At 41.7% G+C, this 25,948-nt stretch overlaps 1 protein-coding gene and 1 long non-coding RNA gene across 4 annotated transcripts; one reads left to right on the forward strand and one right to left on the reverse strand.

Moving 5' to 3' along the window:
* Window positions 1–4,566: 4,566 nt before the first annotated feature.
* On the reverse strand, window positions 4,567–25,109 carry il34 (interleukin 34). 3 transcript variants are annotated; one of them, XM_014124241.2, is made up of 7 exons: window positions 24,735–25,109; window positions 17,117–17,254; window positions 15,365–15,468; window positions 15,095–15,172; window positions 7,743–7,925; window positions 7,483–7,645; window positions 4,567–5,080 (listed from the first exon to the last, which is right to left on the reverse strand). In XM_014124241.2, exons 2-7 carry the CDS (start codon window positions 17,154–17,156, stop codon window positions 5,034–5,036), a joined length of 615 nt encoding a protein of 204 aa, XP_013979716.1. In that variant the 5' UTR covers window positions 17,157–17,254; window positions 24,735–25,109; the 3' UTR covers window positions 4,567–5,033. The 3 variants fall into 3 exon arrangements, with proteins under 3 accessions (XP_013979716.1, XP_045544134.1, XP_013979715.1); XM_045688178.1 differs by having other exon boundaries at window positions 24,731–25,109; XM_014124240.2 differs by having other exon boundaries at window positions 24,615–25,107.
* On the forward strand, window positions 14,585–16,612 carry LOC106560861 (uncharacterized). The gene is made up of 3 exons (XR_001318682.2): window positions 14,585–15,159; window positions 15,700–15,851; window positions 16,300–16,612. It is a non-coding gene; the product is annotated as an uncharacterized lncRNA (long non-coding RNA).
* Window positions 25,110–25,948: the final 839 nt, after the last annotated feature.

The following is a 25,948-nucleotide window of genomic DNA, read 5'->3' on the forward strand; positions in this document are numbered from 1 at the left end:
CCAGTGGAGTTTTCAGATGAGAATGTTTCCAAATTGATACAGTACAATGTTGTTTCTTAAAACCTCTTAAGGATCCGCCCCTTCTTTTCAATTTTCGCCTAAAATGACGTACCCAAATCTAACTGCCTGTAGCTCAGGACCTGAAGCAAGGATACCATTTGAAAGGAAACACTTTGAAGTTTGTGGAAATGTGAAAGGAATTTAGGAGAATATAACACAATAGATCTGGTAAAATATAATACAAAGAAAAAACCAACCGTTCTTTTATATATTTTTTGTACCATCATCTTTGAAATGCTAGAGCAAGGCCAAAATGTATTATTCCAGCCCAGGTGCAGTTTAGATGTTGGCCACTAGATGGCAGCAGTGTATGTGCAAAGTTTTAGACTGATCCAATGAACCATTGCATTTATGTTCAAAATGTTCTATCAAGACTTCCCAAATGTGCCTAATTTGTTTATTAATAACTTCTCATGTTCAAAATTATGCACTCTCCTCAAACAATAGCATGGTATTCTTTCACTGTAATAGCTCCTGTAAATTGGACAGTGCAGTTAGATTAACCCTATAAAGGTGTGCATCAATTTAACTTTGCTTCCAAAACCAAACCACAGGCGATGTATGTTAATGTTCAGACCGAGCGTCGAGGATCTTAACAAAACTCCCCCCTTCAAAAGACGCCTTTGTCCAATGACTCTCATGTGTAATGTAATAGAACTGAAAGTCATGATCAAGGGCTAGCCATCAGGTAGCCTGATTTCAGATGTGTCCATGTAAACAGGATTATTAGGGATGGATCGATATTTACAGAATGGTTCCCTGGAGGAAACTGGGTGAGGGTCATGCCTTTTCAATTTCAGTCAAGAGCATGGGTTAGTATTTTTTTTAATCTAGTCCAGGGGACAGTCATGTAATTTGTAACTGATGAAATATCTATATTTTAGAATTAGTTCCTCATCTCTGATTCTCCGCTGGGCCCGCAATATCAAGTACACCGATAGGCTACTTAGTGTTCTCAATCAAATGATTCATAGCCTATAGGCTACGAAGTAAAGTTATATTTCTAAGATATCTGCTGGGATGGTGTAAATAAAACTAGGCTGCATTACACACTGCAATGGATATTCCAATCCTGATCTACTGCTATAATAGATTTATCAGAGTTATTTTTTCATGTAATTTACAGTTGTTTTTTTGTTGTATTTATTATGGATCCCCATGGCAGCAGCTACTCTTCCAGGTTCCAGCAAAATTAAGACAGTTTTTACAATTTTTAAAACATTACAATACATTCACAGATTTCACAACACACTGTGTGCCCTCAGGCCCCTACTCCACCACTACCACATATCTACAGTACTAAATCCATGTGTATGTGTGTGTATAGTGCGTATGTTACCATGTCTGTGCCTATGTTTGTGTTGCTTCACAGTCCCTGCTGTTCCATAAGGTGTTTTTTTTATCAGATTTTTTAAATCTAATTTTACTGCTTGCATGAGTTACTTGATGTGGAATAGAGTTCCATGTAGGCATGGCTCTATGTAGTACTGTGCGCCTCACATAGTCTGTTCTGGACTTGGGGACTGTGAAGAGACCTCTTGTGGCATGTCTTGTGGAGTATGCATGGGTGTCCGAGCTGTGTGCCAGTAGTTTAGACAGACAGCTCAGTGCATTCAACATGTCAATACCTCTCATAAATATAAGTATTGATGAAGTCAATCTCTGCTCCAGTTTGAGCCAGGAGAGATTGACATGCATATTATTAATATTAGCTTTCTGTGTACATCCAAGGGCCAGCTGTGCTGCCCTGTTCTGAGCCAATTGCAATTTTCCTAAGTCCCTCTTTGTGGCACCTGACCACATGACTGAACAGTAGTCCAGGTGCGACAAAACTAGAGTCTGTAGGACCTGCCTTGTTGATAGTGCTGTTAAGAAGGTAGAGCAACGTTTTATTATGGACAGACTTCTCCCCATTTTAGCTACTGTTGTATCAATGTCTTGACCATGACAGTTTACAATACAGGGTTACTCCAAGCAGTTTAGTCACCTCAACTTGCTCAATTCGTGTGTAGTGATTACATTTTTTCACTTTAATGTTATTTTGTTTCTTCAGATAAAATAGACGTGTAGTTATGTCGTATGTTTTTCTTTATTGTATTGTAATTTGAAATGTAATAAAACATGTATTATAATAAAAAATACATTTACTAGAGCGTCGAGTGTGCGCTTTGAACGTTCTGAATTTACTCTGACAATACTCTGAATTTACGAACGCCCAGAGCGCACTCAGGAGTGAATTTACGAACGCCCAGAGCGCACTCAAGAGTGAATTTACGAACACGGTCTGTCTTTAGGGTCTGTCCCTACATGGCCATATCTCCACGTTCCAGCACTTGTTTACAGAAGACAGACGGACCACCTGTGCTAATTGGCTATCTAGCATGCTCCAAACACCTGTGTATAACGGAATAAGGCCACCAGAAACATGTTGTCACTGAAAAACACTGTTGGCTGCTACTGTGATACAGCTGGTTAAAACAGTGTACAGTAAGTGTGTATTTTGCATTTGTGAAATTATTTGGACGTGACATTAAAGTAAAGGGCTTTATGATTCTTGAACCATATCGCAATTAAGAATCAATTCACGTTTAGATGGGAGTATTTGGCTGTTTTGGCTGCCAGAGCCAGTCTACCTTTGAAAATATCAAGATCCTTGGACCATTAAGAATAATATATATATATATTATATACACACACACATACATACCTTTATTTAACTAGGCAAGTCACCACTGACGTGGTCTTCCTGTCTGGGTTGGCGCCCCCCCCCCCTTGGGTTGTGCCATGGCGGAGATCGTTGTGGGCTATACTCGGCCTTGTCTTAGGACGGTAAGTTGGTGGTTGGAGACATCCCTCTAGTGGTGTGGGGGCTGTGCTTTGGCAAAGTGGGTGGGGTTATATCCTGCCTGTTTGGCCCTGTCCGGGGGTATCATCGGATGGGGCCACAGTGTCTTCTGATCCCTCCTGTCTCAGCCTCCAGTATTTATGCTGCAGTAGTTTATGTGTCGGGGGGCTAGGGTCAGTCTGTTACATCTGGAGTATTTCTCTTGTCTTATCCGGTGTCCTGTGTGTATTTAAATATGCTCTCTCTAATTCTCTCTTTCTCTCTTTCTGTCTTTCTCTCGGAGGACCTGAGCCCTAGGACCATGCCTCAGGACTACCTGGTATGATGACTCCTTGCTGTCCCCAGTCCACCTGGCCGTGCTGCTGCTCCAGTTTCAACTGTTCTGCCTGCGGCTATGGAACCCTGACCTGTTCACCGGACGTGCTTGTTGCACCCTCGACAACTACTATGATTATTATTATTTGACCATGCTGGTCATTTATGAACATTTTAACATTTTAACATTTTGACCATGTTCTGTTTTAATATCCACCCTGCACAGCCAGAAGAGGACTGGCCACCCCTCATAGCCTGGTTCCTCTCTAGGTTTCTTCCTAGGTTTTTGGCCTTTCTAGGGAGTTTTTCCTAGGGAGTTTTTCCTAGCCACCGTGCTTCTTTCACATGCTTTGCTTGCTGTTTGGGGTTTTAGGCTGGGTTTCTGTACAGCACTTTGAGAATATCAGCTGATGTACGAAGGGCTATATAAAAATAAATTTGATTTGATTTGAAGAACAAATTCTTATTTACATTGAAGGCCTACCAAAAGGCCTCCTGCTGGGACGGAGGCTGGGATTAAAAATAAAACATTTAATAAAATTTACAAATAAAATAAAAAAACACCACGACAAGGGAGACGCCACAACACTACATAAAGAGAGACCTACGACAACAACATAGCAGCAATACATGAAAACACAGCATGGTAGCAGCACAAATCATGGTACAAACACTATTGGGCACAGACAGCAGCACAATGGGCAAGGTAGAGACAACAATACATCACGCGAAGCAGCCAAAACTGTCAGTAAGCGTGTCCATGATTTGAATCTTTGGATGAAGAGATGGAGATGAAACGGTCCAGTTAGTGTTTTTTGCAGCTTGTTCCAGTCGCTAGCTGCAGTGAACTGACTAAGGAGTCTAATGGTAGACACCTTAAAGGAGTAGTTCACTATTTTACAACTTGATGTTAGATATTTCCTCACCCGGAAAGTAGTCTATGGGTCAGGAAAAACTGTAATCCATGCTTCAGTTTCATTTAAGCAGCCATTAGAAAACTACAGCTAACTTTAGCCACCGCTAAAGGAGGCTCGCTCGGCTGGTGCTAGCACATGTGCGGATCAAATACACTGCTGGAACACCGATTAAGGAGTTTACATGTCCTAATCATTTGAAAGATTGCTCAGAAAACCAGCCGTTTTAAGTTTTTCCATTTTGACCTCAAACTGATTAAGATAAACAGAGTAAGGTGTGACATGATTATTGCGTAATCTGTCTACTGCCATAATCAGTTTAATATCCAATTATTAGTGTGCATGTAAACAATCTCTTGTGTACATAAACAACTCTGATGTAATCTGACCACAATCAATCACACTGCAGAAATTAACTTGTTGAACCTGGAATAGATTTTCACAAATAATAGCTTTATTTCAGCAATGATGTGCATAATGCCAAATACATGAGTGGCTGGAATTCACTGACAATGCCTGCAAGTCAGCAAAACACCTTAAAGCAATTTATTAAAAAAACATAGAACAGAGAAATAACCGTTTTAAACAAACACATTTACTATAATATTCATAAAGACAAACAGTCAGAGTTGAGAGTAACTGGCTATGTTTGTGTTCTTATTTTTATGGGCAACAGTTGCTAATACCTATGTCACCTATAAGTGTTCCCTGATTGCAAAAATATATAAAATAATTAAAATGGAAATGCTATATTGTGCTCTGCTTGAGCATAGCCACCTGCCCTATACCATACAACTGTCTAAACGCATCTAGAACCCACAATCAAAACACAGAACATAAACATCAGTAGACAATATATTATAAATATACATATGAAAACAATAGCGCCCTTCTCAGGTTTACAGTAGTCTCTTTCTGCCCTTCCGCCAGTGAGGTAAGCCACAATCTGAGGAAAGAAAATAGTGTAAGTGACAGATGAATCATTATAAAATCATATCTAAATATTTCTGATAAAATCATACCAACTGTTTCTAATAATCAATGACACTATATGAAACTCTTTTGGTCTGCTTTGAACATCCTAGCCATGAAGTAAGCCCTTAACCTATTCACTATATTTTTGTGTTGCTAAGTTATTGCTGTTTTTTCTTCTTGTGGTTTTTATATTCATTATTCATGTTCCTCACATGAGTGCTTTATACTCCTTCCTGCCTTATATTTTTCATATGGAAACCCTTCAATTGAATTGTTAACAGATATGCTATAGCCTCAAAACCTCCACTGATCTCTCTGTAAAATAGGGAAACTATCAACCTTAACTATTGACCTGGGAAGTTAATAGTGCATGATACAGACATGATAACAGGCCTTAACATAACATAATATAGAGCCGTAGACATGTTATGTGTCAGTATGACGCACATATAAAGACAAAGAAAACAGTAAGGGGACTGGCAAGATGTGTGGGAAGCAGCCAACACCTCATCTCTTCCCCTTTAAGATAGTGTCGAAATCAGACAGTATGGCTTCTTTCCCACGGTCTGACATGACTTAGCTTTCTTTACATTAACTCAAAGTAGCATCTGGGTTCAAATTTGGTTGACCAGTCTAACCAGGCAACACATAGCTATCTATGTTTTACCTATATAGGATGTGTAAATGATTAATAAATAGGCTAACAGGAGATATTAACAGGCATGTCCAAGTCCTTTTATGGCACAGACCTCAATGAGTATGACCTGGGCATAAACAACCATCTCTTTTCAAAAAGTGTTGAATAAGAACATAGTGTCTACAGACACTGAAGAGACGCAATGAACACAACAAGCCCATATACAGTATGCCAAACCAGTTGAGTAGGTTTGTGTTGATGGGGAAAATGCCAACTTTTGGTATTTAGCAGTCATACAACTACGCCTTATTAACTTTGAAGAACTACTAAAATAGTGATTTAGTCAGACTGCATAGGCAGCAGCTCTATAGAGATGAGATGATGACTTGGAATGAAATAATAAAGTCATCAAATAAAACAAATGTAATATACACAACAACTTAAATATTTTATTAAAGTAATGGGAATAAATGATGGTTTATAAGTTATATGCTAATGGACAATCACTACCCATCATGATGGCGTTAATAATTGTTTTATTCTGTACAAAAGTATGTGGTCACCTGCTCATCGAACAACTTATTCCAAAATAATGAGCATTAATATGGTGTTAGATGGAGTTAAGGTCAGGGCTCTGTACAGGCCAGTCAAGTTCATCCACACCGATCTCGACAAACCATTTTTGTATGGACCTCGGCTTGTGCACGGGGTTATTGTCATGCTGAAACAGGAAAGGGCCTTGCCCAAACTGTTGCCACAAAGTTGGAAGCACAGAATCGTCTAGAATGTCGTCTGCTGTAGCATGAAGATTTCCCTTCACTGGAACTAAGGGGCTTAGCCCGAACCATGAAAAATAGCCCCACACTCTTATTCCTCCACCAAACTTTATAGTTGGCACTATACATTTGGGAAGGTAGCTTTCTCCTGGCATCCACCAAATCCAGATTTGTCCGTCGGACTGCCAGATGGTGAAGCATCACTCCAGAGAACGCGTTTCCACTGCTCCAGAGTCCAATGGCGGCGAGCTTTACACCACCCCAGCTGATGCTTGGCATTGCACATGGTGATCCTAGGCTTGTGTGCGGATGCACGGCATGGAAACCCATTTCATGAAGCTCCCGACAAACGGTTATTGTGCTGACGTTGCATCAAGAGGCAGGATGAAACTCAGTAGTGAGTGTTGCAACCGAGAACAGACGGTTTTTACAAACTACGCGCTTCAGCACTTGGCAGTCCCGTTCTGTGACCTTGTGTGGCTTAACACTTCGCAGCTGAGCCGTTGTTGCTCCTAGACGTTTCCACTTCACAATAACAGCACTTACAGTTGACGGGCAGCTCTAGCAGGGCAGATATTTGACGAACTGACTGGAAAGGTGGCATCCTATGACAATGCCACGTTGCTTTTCACTAAGGCCATTCTACTGCCAATGTTTGTCTATGGAGATTTCATGGCTGTGTGCTCAATTTCATACACCTGTCAGCAACAGGTATGCTGAAAAAGCCAAATCGACAAATTTGAAGGGGTGTCCACATACTTTTGTATATATAGTGTATCATCTGACTTCTGTCACACTTTAACAAGTAGTTAAGACTCATGTTACAAGAGGAGGAATGAATGAAAACTGCATGTCTGGAAAAGTACTCTCTTGATGGACAGTGGGTAATTGAATTAGAGAGGGCAGAGTTCAGAGGTAATGGAAGAGAGGAAGTACAGTAAGGGAATGAAGTGCACTCACAGTCTTGCTCTCTGTCTTCACTGGGAAAGCAGTCTTTGAAGAGACAGTGCATTGTCCGATAGCAGTTATCCAACAGCGATTTGGGGGTCACGAACGTCCAGCCTTTTGAGTCAATCTCCTTAACCCTTTTGTAGATCTCCTCTATTCGCTCTGGTGGCTCTCTCTGAGAGATAAACATACATGGCCATTATGAGATACGTTTGTTCAAACAGAGAGATGGGTAGAACAGTGATAGTGACACTATGGCCGGTCTTACACACCTCATCACTCTGTGTTGGGAACACCTGCTGGACCTTCCTGAAGAGATCCTCCAGGTCGGTGGTGTACTTGTAGGAGGGGTGTCTCACTGGCAAGACCCTCAGAATCCTCTTCAACACCTCCTGGTTGACCAACAGCCACACATCCTGCAGGTCCCCGTCTTCCAGATCCTCCACCCTCGCCCTCTGGAGGGACAAAGAGAAGAGAAAGAAGTGTGGTAGATTGGAGTGAGATAGGAACAGATAGAGATGTTTTATTTAACCTTTATTTGATCAGGGAGTCATACTGATACCAAGGTCTCTTTTACAGATGAGCCCTGAATTACATAAATTACAGAAAATACACACTTCAAAATATAAATACAAAATGCAAGCAGAAAGAAAAACTTGGTCCTAAAAAAAAAACACATTCATCATTAATAAGGTCCTCAATCATCTTTCTGAATTTCCCTAGAGACACCAAAACATCCAAATTAAGAAATTGTAAAGCTTGTTCTACAAATAAGGTGCAAGAAAACTAAAAGCTTAATAGCCTAACTCAGTAAAGACAAAAGGAATTTCCAGAGTTAACTATACCTGAGACCAGGTGTGGTAAGTCGTATGTCTAAAGTTTAGTAATGATATTAGGAACAGTGGGATTTTTTGTAAAATGGCTTTATAAATGAAAACATAGCAATGTATCAACCTACGTGACATCAAAGAGGGCCAACCAACTTTCTGCTAGAGAATGTTGTGATGAGTACTAAAATTGTTACCTGTAGTAAAGCGCAGTGCGCTATGATAAACTACATCTAATGGCTTTAATGAAGTGGCAGGTGCATTCATTTAGATGATGTCGCCATAGTCTAGGACCAACTAGATCGTCGACTGAATAGTCGGCTTTCTACTATTCAGCGAGAGGCAGGACCTATTTCTATAGAAGAAGCCCATTTTTATTCTCAGATTCTTAACTCATCAATATGCTTTTTAAAAGACAGATTGTCATCTATCTAGATGCCCAGATATTTGTAAGCAGGGACACGATCAATATGGACACCATCCAAAGTACATATGCTTAAACAAGACTTATTTTTATGTGCTCTAGAGGACAACATATACTTAGTTTTATCTGCATTCAATACAAATTTCAGGTCAATAAAGTTTTTCTGTAATACAATGAAGGCAGACTTGTAGTTCAGAAAGAGCCTGATCAACCGTGGGGGCAATAACATACACAACAGTATTATTGGTATACAAGTGCAGGTAAACATTTTTTTTTACAGCAAGTCGATATTGTATGTAACAGTAAAAAGTACAGGATCCAAAATCAATCGCTGCGGGACATCTTTTGTAATATCCAGGAGATATGATTTAACACCATTGAGTTCTATCTGTCAAGTCATTTTTAAACCAGGTCTAGCTCAATTGAGGAAAGCCTCTGAATTAGCAGTGAGTGATCAACAGTATCAAAAGCCTTTGACAGGTCAATGAAGAGGGCAGAACAATGGTGCCTTTTATCCATACAGTTAAGCACATACTTTATAACTAGAGATGCAGCAGAGATAGTGCTATGACCTGGTCTAAAACCCGACTGATGTACATTTAGAATACCTTTTCAAAAATAAGATCTTAGCTGAGAATGAATCAAAGATTGAAATATTTTAGCTAGATCAAGAAAGTTTAGAAATAGGGCGATAATTATTTAGGTCACAAGGGTCACCACCTTTGTGAAGGCGGAGTACATGGGCCGCCTTCCAAACCTTGGGGATAGTACCAGATATAATTGTCAGGTAAAACATATGGGTTAATGATTCAGCAATCAGGAGGGCAGAGAGCTGCAGAGAAAATGAATCAAGCATATCAGCCCCAGTAGATTTTTTTTTTTACATCAATCTTAAGCAAGGCATCTAGAACATCGCTGATAATAAATTGTTGTAATGAAAACAAAGATTCACTAGAAGTTGACGGGTTAACTGTCGAGTCAGCTAGAGGCTGGCAGAGGGAAGAGCAGTCGATTGTCTGACCAGGGTCAATTAAACCACCGTTTGTCTCAAATAAAAAGCCTGCCGAGATAAAGTGATGATTAAAAGCATCACATAAGAATTAAATCAATCAATGAGGAGTTAACAGGGTTTTTCACATTTAGCCGTGTGGTTTTGAGATCAATTGTGTCAGATTCAAATCAATGCACATACTCTTAAATTGATCTGAGGCCGGGGATAGCCAATCCTGATTCAAATCCCCTAAAATGACCAACTCCGAGGACATAAAAGGTGTTAAACACTCAGATATAGCACCAATAGCATCCGCCATGGCAGCGGTGGGGGGGTTTAGGACACATCGACAACCAGGAGTAAAAATGTCTTGGGAACAGAAATATTTAAAGATTGGGACACCATGAAATTTTATTTTACATATATGGCAACCCCCCCATCCCTTTTCTGTAATCTGTCACATCTAAATACATTATAATCATTTACTTCAATCTCTTTATCAGAGACAGAACCCTTTAACCATGTTTCCGAGAGAACCAGAACATCAGGAGACGAGTACTGTACCTAAATTTAAATTGTGTCCATTTTATCATTATTATTTTTTTATTTGTATTTTACCCCCCTTTTTCTCCACAAGTTCTATCTTGTCTCATCGCTGCAACTCCCCAACGGGCTCAGGAGGCGAAGGTCAGCTTCATGCGTCCTCCCGAAACATGACCCGCCAAACCACGCTTCTTAACACCCGCCCGCTTAACCCGGAAGCTAGCCGCACCAATGTATCGGAGGAAACACCCTTCAACTGACAACCGAGGTCAGCCTGCAGGCGCCCGGCCCGCCACAAGGAGTCGCTAGAGCGTGATGAGCCAAGTAAAGCCCCGTGGCCAAACCCTCCCCTAACCCGGATGACGTTGGGCCAATTGTGCGCTGCCGTGTGGCATTCCCGATCACGGCCAGTTGTGATACAGCCTGGGATCGAACCCAAGTCTGTAGTGACGCTTTTAGCACTGCGATGCAGTGCCTTAGACCACTGCATCACTCGGGAGGCCCTGTGTCCATTTTCTTATCGTGCATTTGCCCAAGCCCCCTACGAGACTTAAAGTCATTCCCAAAAGAGCTAACAGACATAGGGTCATCTACAGCTATTTGTCAACTCCACCAAAGGAGTTGAGCTGCTGCAGGGGACCGGAATGGCTGCCAATGCTCCATTCTGGGTGTGCACAGAAGGCCTTAGTGTGGCTCCTGTTGCAAGGTTGGGGCTGCCATGGGGGGCAGTAGTGTCCAAGGCCAGTCCTGAGGATGGGAGTAGGGAGGGTAACCAAAACTAGCCTGAGAGGGAGGTTGTGGGGGGGCGAAGCTTCAAACTCTCTACATATGAGGGCTGATGATGTGAATGAAATCTCTTCTGGAGCAGGGTAGATATTACGATCTTCGCAAGGGGGAAGATGGTGGAGGCCCTCTCTATCACTCCCCTTAGTGATGTGGCCACCCTCTCCTGTTGGGTACACAGGTCATGATGATATGGCTGGGGAAGTCAAGCTGGGCCACAGTCAAGAGCTCTATAGCTCTCTCTGTTGTGGGGCACCATAACTTTGCTACCTTTTTATTTGGGAAAAGTGTATTCTCTAATATAAACTTTCCATTAGAGTCCATCATTAATATAATGTCTGTGGAGGATGACTGGAGTGATGTGAGTAACTACAGGGATGAGACGGATGGAGGGGGTCAGCTGGGTTGGTGCATTGGTTGGTTATGTTGGTTGCTTGGGTTGCTTGGTTGGTAGGTTCTGATTCAGCTGTTGGCTTGGTCCTGAGTTTTTGTGGAACTCTTTGTAGAGTGGATGGTGGTGGCTGAGAAATTCCTGCCTTAGCTCATGTAGCTCCTTCTGCAGGTTCTGCATGTAGCTAGTGTTGACTGTGGACAGTTCCTCTCTAAGCCTGCGCACTTCCATCCTAAGAGCCTGGTTGTCGTCCTCAAGATTTTTCAATGCACACTGCAGCTCACGGATCTCATCCCTATGCTGACGCACCAGGCTGATCTCCCCCTCTATAAGATAGTGGTACTTTCTGACATTTTAAGTTAATTGTTGGTCTTGTGGAGAGCTGTGTGCCAAGCAATAGGATCATCCATGTAGAACAGAAAGCCTCCTTTTATTTCCTTGTTCGCTTTTAGGATGAAGTCTGCCCTCAGAGTCTCATAGCAATTTATTTTCCCTGACTCACTTGTAACATTTTTAGGATAGCCCCAGTCGATATTCACGTAATAAGGAATTCCCCTCTCGACCCTGCCCACAAATTCTATTGAACCCCAACGACGGTGTCGTTGGTTTTTTGTTATAAAGAAATAACAAAACATTCCGAAAAGCTGCTGTGTTGTTCAATGAACATGTAACCAGGTCAAAAATGTCCACCTACGTATCACAATGCTCCCACGTAGGGAAATAGAGCCTGCGAGAAGAGCCCTGTGGCTTCAGGCTATGTCGTGGGAGAGTGGGAAATAGGCTACACGTAGCTAGGTTTGTGGAAAACATTTAATCCCAGGTAAGACATTTAACTTGTTTAGTACAGTCCGTTTGTAACTCCACTCACTACTTATAGCTGTATAGTCCATTTGTTTGTGTTGTTGGTCGGTAGCCAGCTTGCACTCACTCACTCAAGTGGCTGCTAGCATAGCCATGAAAAGAAGCATGAGGGAATCCCTACAATATTACGTTTTTCTAAGTAATGAGAACACTAGGGAGCAGGCAATGTTGGATGTTGTACTTTTCTTAAATGTAGAATTGTAATCGACAAAAACAAGCAAGAAAATTGCATTTGAAAAAGGTCAAGTATTTGCTGTGAGCCAATGTCTTCCCTGTGGCTCAGTTTGCAACGCCAGCATGGTGTGTGCAACGCCAGGGTTGTGGGTTCGATTCCCACGGGGGGCCAGTACAAAAAAAATAATTTATATGAAATGTATGCCTTCACTACTGTAAGTCGCTCTGGATAAGAGCGTCTGCTAAATGACTAAAATGTAAATGTAATGTGGTAACCACATGTTGTTTTCCCCACAGGCAGGATTGAGACATTCTATCTAATACCAACTGGGTCTATACATGATGGCCATAGAAATAAGAATAAATAGAATGGGCGTCCCCATTCAAGTCAATGATGGCATAATGGGTGGACTGGCGGCCATTGCGTGTGTACCCAAAGCAGGAAGTAAAAGCAGGAAATGTACCCATCAATCTGTGCTGTGATTCGTTGAATCAACTTAAATTACATTACAAGAAATACATTCCATTGCATGAGCCACATCAGTTAGCATCATTTGAATGAACATTCTATATTACTACATTACTATGGAAATTATTACATCAAAATACAAGGAAGCCATTGCGAGTGTACCCATGAGTTTACCAGCCAGGGTAAGAGGTTCCAAGCCTGTTTTATTCATTCTTATTTCTATGGTGATGGCAAGGTCTCTGAAACAATGCTTAGAGAATGCAGCCATTTTCATCTCCATGGTGACCTCTTTAAACAATCCACTCTGCTCTAGAATGATGTGCATGTGCCTCTTGATGAAAGAACTTATTATTAAATAATGCACCTGTAGATAATTTCACTAATTGTGTGTAAAGTTGTCATCAAGGAAAAGGGTGGCTACTTTGAAGAATCGAAAATCTAAAATCTATTTTGATTTGTTTAACACTTTTTGGTTACTACATGATTCCATGTGTTATTTCATAACTGTCATGTCTTCACTATTACTATATAATGTGGATAGTAAAAATAAAGACAAACCCTTGAATGAGTAGGTGTGTCCAAACTTTTGACTGGTACTGTTATAACAAAATAATTTAACAAAAAAATTTAATTTAAGGAGGAGCTCTTCTTAAGTGCTGCTGCTCATAGTCCCAGTTGGTACTGTATTAGATAGAACCAATGATTTATATATACACTAGATGACTGATAGGGGGTGCTGTGTTGAAGACACCGTGCCTCCCTCTTGACACTCCCTCACCGTTGTACAAAATATTTTAGAAGCTATAGAAATGCATTTATTAATGTATACATTCGTTTTTGCACACTTTTAAATTATATTATGTGAGCTAAACATAAAATATTTTCCTTAAAGTTAAATGTTTTTAGATGACTAATGTCACTGTCCCCACTACAACAAAAACATTGTTAAATACATGTAATTTTGTCCTTGACACCATTTAATTCAAATACTGTAGAATTCCTTTCATTCCTATGGAGGACTGCTCCTACTGGGGTGTGCCAATATTGCAGTCAGGTGACTTCAAAGCCTCTCAATGGCCAATACATAGCATCAGCAATCCTGGGTGTATACAAAGACAGTACTGCATGATGATATGCTAATACTGCTTCTCCAATAGAAATCTCTGTTAACACCTGTAGGAAATGTCATGGCTAGCTAAAAGGCGCTGCATGGTCAATCTGACATCTGCATTGGCCGTGTAGTATTTACAGTGATATGGCTCTGCAGAAGTCAGGACATTCATATTTCTTGCGCTTTGTGGAGCAGCGCAGAACTGTGGAGCAGAGCTGTTGTGAACGAATTTGTCAAGGAAGTGAGTTTGTGTTTATACAGAACCTCCCACCGCCACCTACTGTCAACCAATAATTTCAATGCGGAGCTATACAGAGGCATAATTTAGGGGGTGCACGGCGATGCGGTACAGAGCTCAATTTGGCCTCTGCATGCCTCCGGAGGCTCCGCAATTGTGTCACACCCTCCACAAGGAGCCTCCCACCAAATACACGGATCAAGCATAAATTGGCTTTTAGCTAGCTAAACTCATGTGTAGAAACACGTCATCGGGTCTAACGGTGGTCTCATATGTTTAACTACTTAAGACATAGGCTCAAATCTAGGTTGTGCCTTTAAATTTTGAGAAAATCAACAACTAAGGGGACTTCTCAAACCCTGGCCTGGTCTGTTTGACAAGCGTTCCCGGGAATTCTCACGATATTGCGCATCTGGGTTTAGAAACTCGGTGGTTTATTTACATAATTGAAGAGAGCGCCTGCCTGTGGGGAAAACATGGTGTGGTTACCTAGATTACCCCTCTTCTGTATAACAAAAAAATCAAGGACAAAGTTGGCTCTTTTACAATGGGTGTGAAATGGAAAATGTTTTTGTTTTCTCCAATTTGTGTGCGTGGTCGAGGAGAATTCCTTATTATTACGTGAATATCGACTTGGACTATGGAATTGGTTGCTAGGTGACTGATGGAGTGATAAGAGTGAAGATAAAGGAGGGAGAATAAGGAAGCAATGTAGACGAAGGGTGAGTGAGTGGGTGGTGTAACAAGTCGAATTTTTCCATGACTTAAGTTAGATCAGTGATAATGATAAGGAAACAAAGGGAGGGACTCACCAGCCTGGTGATATTGCTGAGTTTGAAGACCTCCTCATAGTGAACTCTGATGGTGTAATTAATGGGTAAATTGTGCTTCTGTTAAAAAGACAGGAAAAATGTTGGTGTCAGATTGTGTTTGTAGAAAAATACCACCTTTAATGTAATCTCCACATATATCAACTGTCATTGTCTTTTTTCTATGCTGTGATCCACACACTAGTCTTGCCTAATTTCATTAATATTCCTAACTTGTTATAATTGTCTCGATATATCCTGTTCCCTTCTTACCATGTTACGTCTTCGGCCTATGAGTTTGTTTTCCAATGTCTTCAAAGACGTGCACTGGGCAGTTCTGGGTGTCATCAAAACAGATGGTAGTACACATATCAAACCTACAGGGGGCACAACATACATATGATATCATATAACATGTCACTCACTGACGCAGTTAAATATTCTAAAACAGTGTCGTAGCAGTATTGAAGTGGTATAATTGTGGTGAGAACTGAGTAAAGATGTTGAGACTGTCACAGTGTAAAGCCAGACCATAGCTCCTAGCTAGACCTCTGTGGTTGCTTTGCTAAAATGAATTATGCTGAACCATGACCTCTTCTTTCCACCAGACTCATCATCTCACTGAGAATCCACCAATCTAAGAGAAAGCCCCAGCTGAGCCAGATTACAATACTGATTAAACACAACAATAATCTCCTCTAAAACGCTTTCACCTTAATCTGCATGCGGTCAAGTGCAGGAGACATCCAATACAGTCATGGTCAGTGGTACATTTTTGCTATTATGTTTGAAAACAGGATTTTGGTCCTGTGGTCCAAACGCAGATTGAGACAGTAGTACCTATTTTGACAAAAGGGTATTTTTTCTCAGGAGTAACTAACTCTGACTAGCACAGTTTCATAGCAGTGGGGGCAGAGTGAGTGGTGGCATGCAGTCCAAACCCAGTCGTTGTGGACCACTGTGTGGTTAGATCCTGTGGTTGAGGGCTTAGATGTAGATGATTGTATAGTGACTCTGAGTCAGCAAAATCCCCAAGACCTCACAGCACACTTCACAAAGACCTAGGAATGTACCTCACTGCACTCAGTCTACAGTCAGGGGCTCAAACATCATACCTCACTCACCCTTACCCCCCTCTCTTGCCTTCAATACACGTTCTTCCTCTCATTTTTTACTCAAGTGTGTGTATTTCTTTCTCTCTGTTACAGGACGTGGTTAGATACATCGGTTTAACAGCTTCTTTGGAACAGAAACCAGACCTACGCAACACTTTTTTTGTTATCTCTCTTTCAATCTGAGATAGGTCTGATCAGTTCCTATGACGTCTTCTACTGTCAATCCCCTATACACTTTCTAGCTTGAGCTCTCTGAAATATACATTGTTTGTCTATGATAAGTCATGGTTACAGTTCTTCAGTATAAGCGGCTTTGATCTCTTTTACAAAAACACTTTAGGGGTTTCTCCATAGCAGAACAAACTTTGTGTAAACCGTGATGAAGGTCTATTGTCCGAAACATTCGTGGGTCCATTAAACCCTTTGTAGAATATACAAGAATGTCAGTGTGATTGACTTTCTTTTACTAACATATGGTATGCAAACCAGGGTGCCCAATGGGAAAAGGTATGCATCAATCGATTTATTACCACTCTCCAAAGACAACTGGGGCTCAGTTGCTGAACAGACGTATGGTACTATAAACTCCCAACGGTCTCTACTGACAGATGTATTTCCTCACACTATTAAGTGCCTCTTAGCGCTCAGTAGGTGTATAAGTGGCTGAAGTGATGAGGCCTCACCGAGCCCATTGCAACACAAATACAAATTATTCAAGAAACCAGGAATAACATCCATAATCTACCGGTACAAATAATCTCAGTTCTGATCCCACACCACTACATCCCCACAATATGTCAAGACTCTAGCCTTTGGCCTGACACGTAGTTCCCAGGGCAGTTTCTGTAGGTTAGAGTGACATCCGCAAGCCCCCCAATTCTTCACACATGCACCACAGGACTTCTCTTACCCAATAGAGCTCCCAGGAGCCAGGCTGTTGACCGGACCATACTCCAATTTATGCCCCTGTTTAAACCCGCTGGAGGCCTCCGACTCAGATCACACAGTGTTCCAGAGCACCACAAGATCCTTCTCGCTCCTTGTTAGCCTGTAACAGCAACACAGACAGGCATTTTTAACAGTTCGACATTGACTGTCTTCACTGGTTTCAATCAGATTTGTTCTGAATAGCTATAAACACCACAAAGCCCTTGTCAGGTTGAAAGAACAGGAAATAATCAATGTACAGTATACGTTGACATTTGATGACAGACGTATGTGTACATCTACGGCCACCAACCACTTAATGTCAAAAGGAGAAGTTTGAATTTTGAAACACTGTATTGCCAAAACCGGTGCATAGACAAAGCTGTGGGTAGATGTTTGGGGGTTGGGGGGAAAACATTTTTTTGCCAGCACTACAGACGGCTATATCGTGGACACCCCTTCAAATTAGTGGATTCAGCTATTTCAGCCACACCCGTTGCTGAAAGGTGTATAAAATCAGGCGCACAGCCACACAATCTCCATAGACAAACATTGGCAGTAGAATGGCCTTACTGAAGAACTCAGTGACTTTCAACGTGGCACCACGCTTCCATCAAGTCAGTCAACTGTAAGTGCTGTTATTGTGAAGTAGAAACGTCTAGGAGCAACAACGGCTCAGTCGTTACCACACAAGCTCACAGAACGAGACCGCCGAGTGCTGAAGAGCGTAAATATCGTCTGTCCTCAGTTGCAACACTCACTACCAAGTTCCAAACTGCTTCTGGAAGCAATAAGCACTGTTCGTCGGGAGCTTCATGAAATGGCTTTCCATGGTCGATCAGCCGCACACAAGCCTAAGATCACCAAGCGTTGGCTGGAGTGGTGTAAAGCTTGCCGCCACTGGACTCTAGGGCAATGGAAATACGTTCTCTGGAGTGATGAATCACGCTTCACCATCTGGCAGTCCGACGGGCGAATCTGGGTTTGTCGGATGTCAGTAGAACGCTACCTGCTCGACTGCATAGTGCCAACTGTGAAGTTTGGTGGAGGAGGAATAATGTTCTGGGGCTGTTTTTCATGGTTCGGTTTAGCCCCCTTTAGTTCCAGTGAAGGGAAATCTTCATGCTACAGCATACAGCATACATCCTTGACGATTCTGTGTTTCCAACTTTGTGGAAACAGTTTGGGGAAGGCCCTCTCGTGTTTCAGTGTGACAATGCCCCCATACACAAAGCGAGGTCCATACAGAAATGGTTTGTCGAGATCGGTGTGGAAGAACGGGACTGGCCTGCACAGAGCCCTGACCTCAACCCCATTGAACACCTTTGGGATGAATTGGAACACCAACTGCGAGCCAGGCCTAATCTCCCAACATCAGTGCCTGACCTCACCAATGTTCTTGTGGCTGAATGGAAGCAAGTCCTTGCAGCAATGTTCCAACACCTAGTGGAAAGCCTTCCCAGAAGAGTGGATGCTATTATAGCAGCAAAGGGGGGGACCAACTCCATATTAATGCCCATGATTATGGAAATAAACGTTTGACGAGCAGGTGTCCACATACATTTGGTCATGTAGTGTGTATATACAGTCGTGGCCAAAAGTTTTGAGAATGACACAAATATTAATTTTCACAAAGTTTGCTGCTTCAGTGTCTTTAGATATTGTCAGATGTTACTGTGGAATACTGAAGTATAATTACAAGCATTTCATAAGTGTCAAAGGCTTTTATTGACAAATACATGAAGTTGATGCAGAGTCAATATTTGCAGTGTTGACCCTTCTTTTTCCAGACCTCTGCAATCCCCCCTGGCATGCTGTCAATTAACTTATGGGCCACATCCTGACTGATGGCAGCCCATTCTTGCATAATCAATGCTTGGAGTTTGTCAGAATTTGTGGGGTTTTGTTTGTCCACCTGCCTCTTGAGGCTTGACCACAAGTTCTCAATGGGATTAAGGTCTGGGGAGTTTCCTGGCCAAGGACCCAAAATATCAATGTTTTGTTCCCCGAGCTACTTAGTTATCACTTTTGCCTCCATCATGCTGGAAAAGGCATTGTTCGTCACCAAACTGTTCCTGGATGGTTGGGAGACGTTGCTCTCGGAGGATGTGTTGGTTCCATTCTTTATTCATGGCTGTGTTCTTAGGCAAAACTGTGAGTGAGCCCACTCCCTTGGCTGAGAAGCACTCCCACACATGAATGGTCTCAGGATGCTTTACTGTTGGCATGACACAGGACTGATGGTAGCGCTCACCTTGTCTCTCCGAACAAGCTTTTTTCCGGATGCCCCAAACAATCGGAAAGGGGATTCATCAGAGAAAATGACTTTACCTCAGTCCTCAGCAGTCCAATCCCTGTACCTTTTTCAGAATATCAGTCTGTCCCTGATGTTTTTCCTGGAGAGAAGTGGCTTCTTTGCTGCCCTTCTTGACACCAGGCCATCCTCCAAAAGTCTTCACCTCACTGTGCTTGCAGATGCACTCACACCTGCCTGCTGCCATTCCTGACCAAGCTCTGTACTGGTGGTGCCCCGATCCCGCAACTGAATCAACTTTAGGAGATGGTCCTTGTCACTTGCTGGACTTTCTTGGGCGCCCTGAAGCCATCTTCACAACAATTGAACCGCTCTCCTTGAAGTTCTTGATGAATGGTTGATTTAGGTGCAATCTTACTGGCAGCAATATCCTTGCCTGTGAAGCCCTTTTTGTGCAAAGCAATGATGACGGCACGTGTTTCCTTGCAGGCAACCATGGTTGACAGAGGAAGAACAATGATTCCAAGCACCACCCTCCTTTTGAAGCTTCCAGTCTGTTATTTGAACTCAATCAGCATGACATTGTGATCTCCAGAATGTCCTCGTCAACACGCACACCTGTGTTAACGAGAGAATCACTGACATGATGTCAGCTGGTCCCGAAATGCAGTGGAAATGTTTTTGGGGGATTCAGTTGATTTGCATGGCAAAGAGGGATTTTGCAATTAATTGCAATTCATCTGATCACTCTTCATAACATTCTGGAGTATATGCAAATTACATACATACACACTGAACAAAAATATAAATGCAACATGTAAAGTGTTGGTCCCATGTTTCATGAGCTGAAATAAAAGATGCCATGCGCACAAAAAGCGTATTTCTTTAAAATTTTGGCACAAACTTGTTTACATCCCTGTTAGTGAGCATTTCTCATTTGCCAACATAATCCATCCACCTGACAGGTGTGGCATTTCAAGAAGTTGATTAAACATGATCATTACACAGGTGCACCTTGTGCTGGGGACAATACAAGGCCACTCTAAAATGTGCAGTTTTGTCACACAACACAATACCACAGATGTCTCAAGTTGAGGGAGCGTGCAATTGGCATACTGACTGCGGGAATGTCCACCAGAGTTGTTGGCAGAGAATTTAATGTTAATTTCTCTACCATAAACTGCCTCAAAAGTTGTTTTACAGAATTTGGCAGTAAGTCCAACAAGCCTCACAACCGCAGACCACGTGTAACCATGCCAGCCCAGGACCTCCACATCCGGCTTTGTCATCTGCGGGAACATCTGAGACCAGCCACCCAGACAGCTGATGAAACTGAGGAGTATTTCTGTCTGTAATAAATCCCTTTTGTGGGGAAAAACTCATTCTGATTGGCTGGGCCTGGCTCCCCAGTGGGTAGGCCTTTGCCCTACCAGGCCCACCCATGGCTTCGCCCCTGCCCAGTCATGTGAAATCCATAGATTAGGGCCTAATTAATGTATTTCAATTGACTGATTTCCTTATATTAACTGTAACTCAGTAAAATCATTGACATTTTTATTAAATGTTTTATATATACAGTACCAGTCAAAAGGTTGGACACACCTACTAATTCAAGGGTTTTTCTTTATTTTTACTATTTTCTACATTGTAGAATAATAGTAAAGACATCACAACTATGAAATAACATATATGGAATCATGTAGTAACGAAAAAACTGTCAAACAAATCAAAATATATTTAACATTTTAGATTCTTCATAGCCACCCTTTGCCTTGATGACAGCTTTGCACACTCTTGGCATTCTCTCAACCAGCTTCATGAGGTAGTCATCTGTAAGGCATTTCAATTTTAACAGGCATGCCTTGTTAAAAGTTAATTTGTGGAATTTCTGTCCTTCTTAATGCGTTGAGCCAATCAGTTGTGTTGTAGAGGTGGTATACAGAAGAGCTCTATTTGGTAAAAGACCAAGTCCATATTATGGCAAGAACAGCTCAAATAAGCAAAGAGAAACAACAGTCCATTATGACTGACATGAAGGTCAGTCAATCTGGAAAATGTCAAGAACTTTGAAAGTTTCTTCGAGTGCAGTCGCAAAAACCATCAAGCACTATGATGAAACTGGCTCTCATGAGGACTGCCACAGGAAAGGAAGACTCAGAGTTACCTCTGCTGCAGAGGATAGGTTCATTAGAGTTAGCAGCCTCAGAAATTGCAGCCCAAATAAATTATTCAGAGTTCAAGTAACAGACACATGTCAACATCAACTGTTCAGAGGTGACTGCATGAATCAGGCCTTCATGGTCAAATTGTTGCAAAGAAACCACTACTAAAGGACACAAATAATAATAAGAAACTTTCTTGGGCCAAGAAACACAAGCAGTGGACATTAGACTGGTGGAAATCTGTCCTTTGGTCGGATGAGTCCTAAATATTAGATTTTTGGTTCCAATTGCCGTGTCTTTGTGAGACGCATAGTAGGTGAACGGATGATCTCCGCATGTGTGGTTCCCACAGTGAAGCATGGAGGAGGATGTGTGATGGTGTGGAGTGCTTTGCTGGTGACACTGTCTGTGATTTATTTCGAATTCAAGGCACGCTTAATCAGCATGGCTACCACAGCATTCTGCAGCGATACAGTGGGACTATCATTTGTTTTTCAACAGGACAATGACCCAACACACCTCCAGGCTGTGTAAGGGCTATTTGACCAAGAAGGTGAGTGGTGGAGTGCGGCATCAGATGACCTGGCCTCCACAATCACCCGACCTCAACACAATTGAGATGGTTTGGGATGAGTTGGGCCGCAGAGTGAAGGAAAAGCAGCCAACAAGTGCTCAGCATATGTGGGAACTCCTTCAAGACTGTTGGAAAAGCATTCCAGGTGAAGCTGGATGAGAGAATGCCAAGAGTGTACAAAGCTGTCATCAAGGCAAAGGGTGGCAATTTGAACAATCTCAAATATAAAATATATTTTGATTTGTTTAAGACTTTTTGGGTTACTACATGATTCCATATGTGTTATTTCATCGTTTTGATGTGTTCATTAGTCTACAATGTAGAAAATAGTAAAAATAAAGAAATATCCTTGAATGAGAAGGTGTCCAAACTTTTGACTAATACTGTATATATACAGTTGAATTCGGAAGTTTACATACACCTTTGCCAAATACATTAATACGTTTTTCACAATTCCGAATTTAATCCTAGTAAAAATTCCCTGTCTTAGGTCAGTTAGGATCACCACTTTATTTTAAGAATGTGAAATGTCAGAATAATAGTAGAGAAAATGATTTATTTCAGCTTGTATTTCTTTCATCATATTCCCAGTGGGTCAGAAGTTTACATACACTCAATTAGTATTTGGTAGCATTGCCTTTAAATTGTTTAACTTGGGTCAAACGTTTCAGGTAGCCTTCCACAAGCGTCCCACAATAAGTTGGGTGAATTTTGGCCCATTCCTCCTGACAGAGCTGGTGTAACTGAGTCAGGTTTGTAGGCCTCCTTGCTCGAACACACTTTTTCAGTTCTGCCCACACATTTTCTATAGGATTGAGGTCAGGGCTTTGTGATGCCCACTCCAATACCTTGACTTTGTTGTCCTTAAGCCATTTTGCCACAAATGTGGAAGTATGCTTGGGGTAAATGTCCATTTGGAAGACCCATTTGTGACCAAGCTTTAACTTCCTGACTGATGTCTTGAGATGTTGCTTCAATATATCCACATACTTTTCCTTCCACATGATGCCATCTATTTTGTGAAGTGCACCAGTCCCTCCTGCAGCAAAGCACCCCTACAACATGATGCTGCCACCCCTGTGCTTTACGGTTTGGATGGGGTTCTTCGGCTTGCAAGCATCCCCCTTTTTCCTCCAAACATAACGATGGTCATTATGGCCAAACAGTTCTAATTTTGTTTCATCAGACCAGAGGACATTTCTCCAAAAAGTACGATCTTTATCCCCATGTGCAGTTGCAAACCGTAGTTTGGCTTTTTTATGGCGGGTTTGGAGCAGCGGCTTCTTCCTTGCTGAGCGGCCTTTCAAGTTATGTCGATATAGGACTTGTTTTACTGTGGATATACATACTTTTGTACCTGTGTCCTCCAGCATCCTCACAAGGTCCTTTGATGTTGTTCTGGGATTGATTTGCACTTTTTGCACCAAAGTACGTTCATCTCTAGGAGACTGAATGCATCTGTTTCCTGAGTGGTATTATGGCTGCGTGGTCCCATGGTGTTTATACTTGCGTACTATTGTTTGTACAGATGAACGTGGTACCTTCAGGCGTTTGGAAATTGCTCCAAGGATGAACCAGACTTGTGGAGGTCTACAATTCTTTCTGAGGTCTTGGCTGATTTTTTTGATTTTCCCATGATGTCAAGCAAAGAGGCACTGAGTTTGAAGGTAGGCCTTGAAATACATCCACAGGTACACCTCCAATTGACTCAAATGATGTCAATTAGCCTATCAGAAGCTTCTAAAATCATGACATAATTTTCTAGAATTTTCCAAGCTGTTTAAAGGCACAGTCAACTTAGTGTATGTAATCTTCTGACCCACTAGAATTGTGATACAGTGAATTATAAGTGAAATAATCTTTTTGTAAACAATTGTTGGAAAAATGACTTGTGTCATGCACAAAGTAGATGTCCTAACCAACTTGCCAAAACTATAGTTTGTTAACAAGAAATTTGTGGAGTAGTTGAAAAACGAGTTTCAATGACTCCACTTCACATGTGAATCCAAAATACATTTGAATTCTGGAATTCTCACATCTGGAGGCATGACAAATGTGAATGGGGTGTGAATGATGTGATCATTCATTCACATGAATTTCCATGATCAGTTATGACAAAATTGACAACAAGAACATTAAATCACACATCACAGCTGTAACTTGGAGAAAAGTAGAGGACACTGCCCCAAAAATAACTGTATGGACATATGTTATATGACAAAATGCATAGCAAATAGAGTAGGTATAGCCAACACTAGCAAATAACATGTCTCTAAGTGTGATGGGAAATGTTACATGGATCCCAAGGGTCTTCATTATTTAGCCATATAACCTACAATATCAAAACAGCACCTTCGGGTTGCATCCTCAGCGTCCATATTAAATAATGGCATGTCTTATAAGGCCATATAACTAAAGTTGGCTAAGCGCAGCAATACATAACACATCCAATATTTGCTCAAGACGTTACAAATATCACTTCCATATTCACCTGCACAATCACAGCAGTAACTCCACAGAAACTCGCAACTTCAACACTCCGTTATCTTCAGAATGACCATCAGCAGCAGCGACCAAAAGCACACATGGTTCACACAAACGACTTACTTACAAGGCTGGGAAACCACGCGTGCGTGTCTGGTCAGTGACATTGAAACAATGTCATCTTTAATAGATGGCCTGCGCGCAGCAACACCCAGAGCAAAACCCCCGTTTTAGGCGAATTTGGGAAACTCCCTGAAGCCTCACTTTCTTTGGCCCAGAACTCCAAAACGAGAGAATATTGATCAATTGCGCAATGCCCATATGGTCGTCTCCAGCTCCACCTTGCAGGCGCAAATGGTCAGGTTTTACTTTCACTTTCCATGGACTGCGCCATAACTCTCCTAAATAATAATCTCACCCCCGACTGGACTGCCCTAAATATTACATTCTAATTCAATATCCTAATACAAATTCAAAATTATAGAATTCAGATACAATTTGTTGGCACAGATATTGCACCATACTCCACATTCAGCTCCTTAGGTTAAAAATTACTCCATGTGCTCAACAGCCACGCGGCCATGTAAGGCAATTTATTCACAATCACACATTTTCATGACATTAACATCACTTATCTTCTAGGGCACAGAGTTCATTGTGAACAAATAGACTGACTTCTCGAGTGACCAACATATGCCTACTCAGGACAGCTAGGGTACCAAACTGTCCCACCACAAACGCCCACGTGGATCATTGTGGATTTATTTGGGCTTTATCCCGCAGTACTGAGGTGCAGCATGAATGAGACTCTGGAAAATAATACTGCAATGGCTACAGGATTTGTTAATGGTTTTGGTAAAATTTCTGAAGCTGAAATGGGCTGCTCGAGTTTGAGAAAATTCCAAAATTATGGGGGACATTCATTTGCCTTCTGACCCAGGTGGTTAACTTATCATCATCCATTAGTCAGCTGTAAAATCAAAGTATAGGTCTTATTAGAATTGCCTAAACCTAATTACACTAGAAGGGATGGCTAGCCAACAGTCAAAGTGGAATCCTCTCCCCTGTTTCCTTCCCTTCAGATGCTGTGTGTGAAAAAAGTTTACTCGAGAAAGCAAACACCTCTGATACAATATTGTTTATATCTATGTTTCAAAATCAAGATCATTGCAGAGGAAGCTCCTTTACACCTGGGGTTCTCAAAGTTTTTGGGGCCGGGACCCCTTTTGTGATAGTAAATTCATCAGGGACCCCCTCAATCAGAAAAACTCCAGTGAGATAAAAAATAGCATACAAGGAGTTCTACTATGACTTTGACAGTGCATGGCCGAACTAAACAAA

This window comes from Salmo salar, chromosome ssa10 (genome assembly GCF_905237065.1).
Source record: "Salmo salar chromosome ssa10, Ssal_v3.1, whole genome shotgun sequence".
NCBI classification, from domain to species: domain Eukaryota; kingdom Metazoa; phylum Chordata; class Actinopteri; order Salmoniformes; family Salmonidae; genus Salmo; species Salmo salar.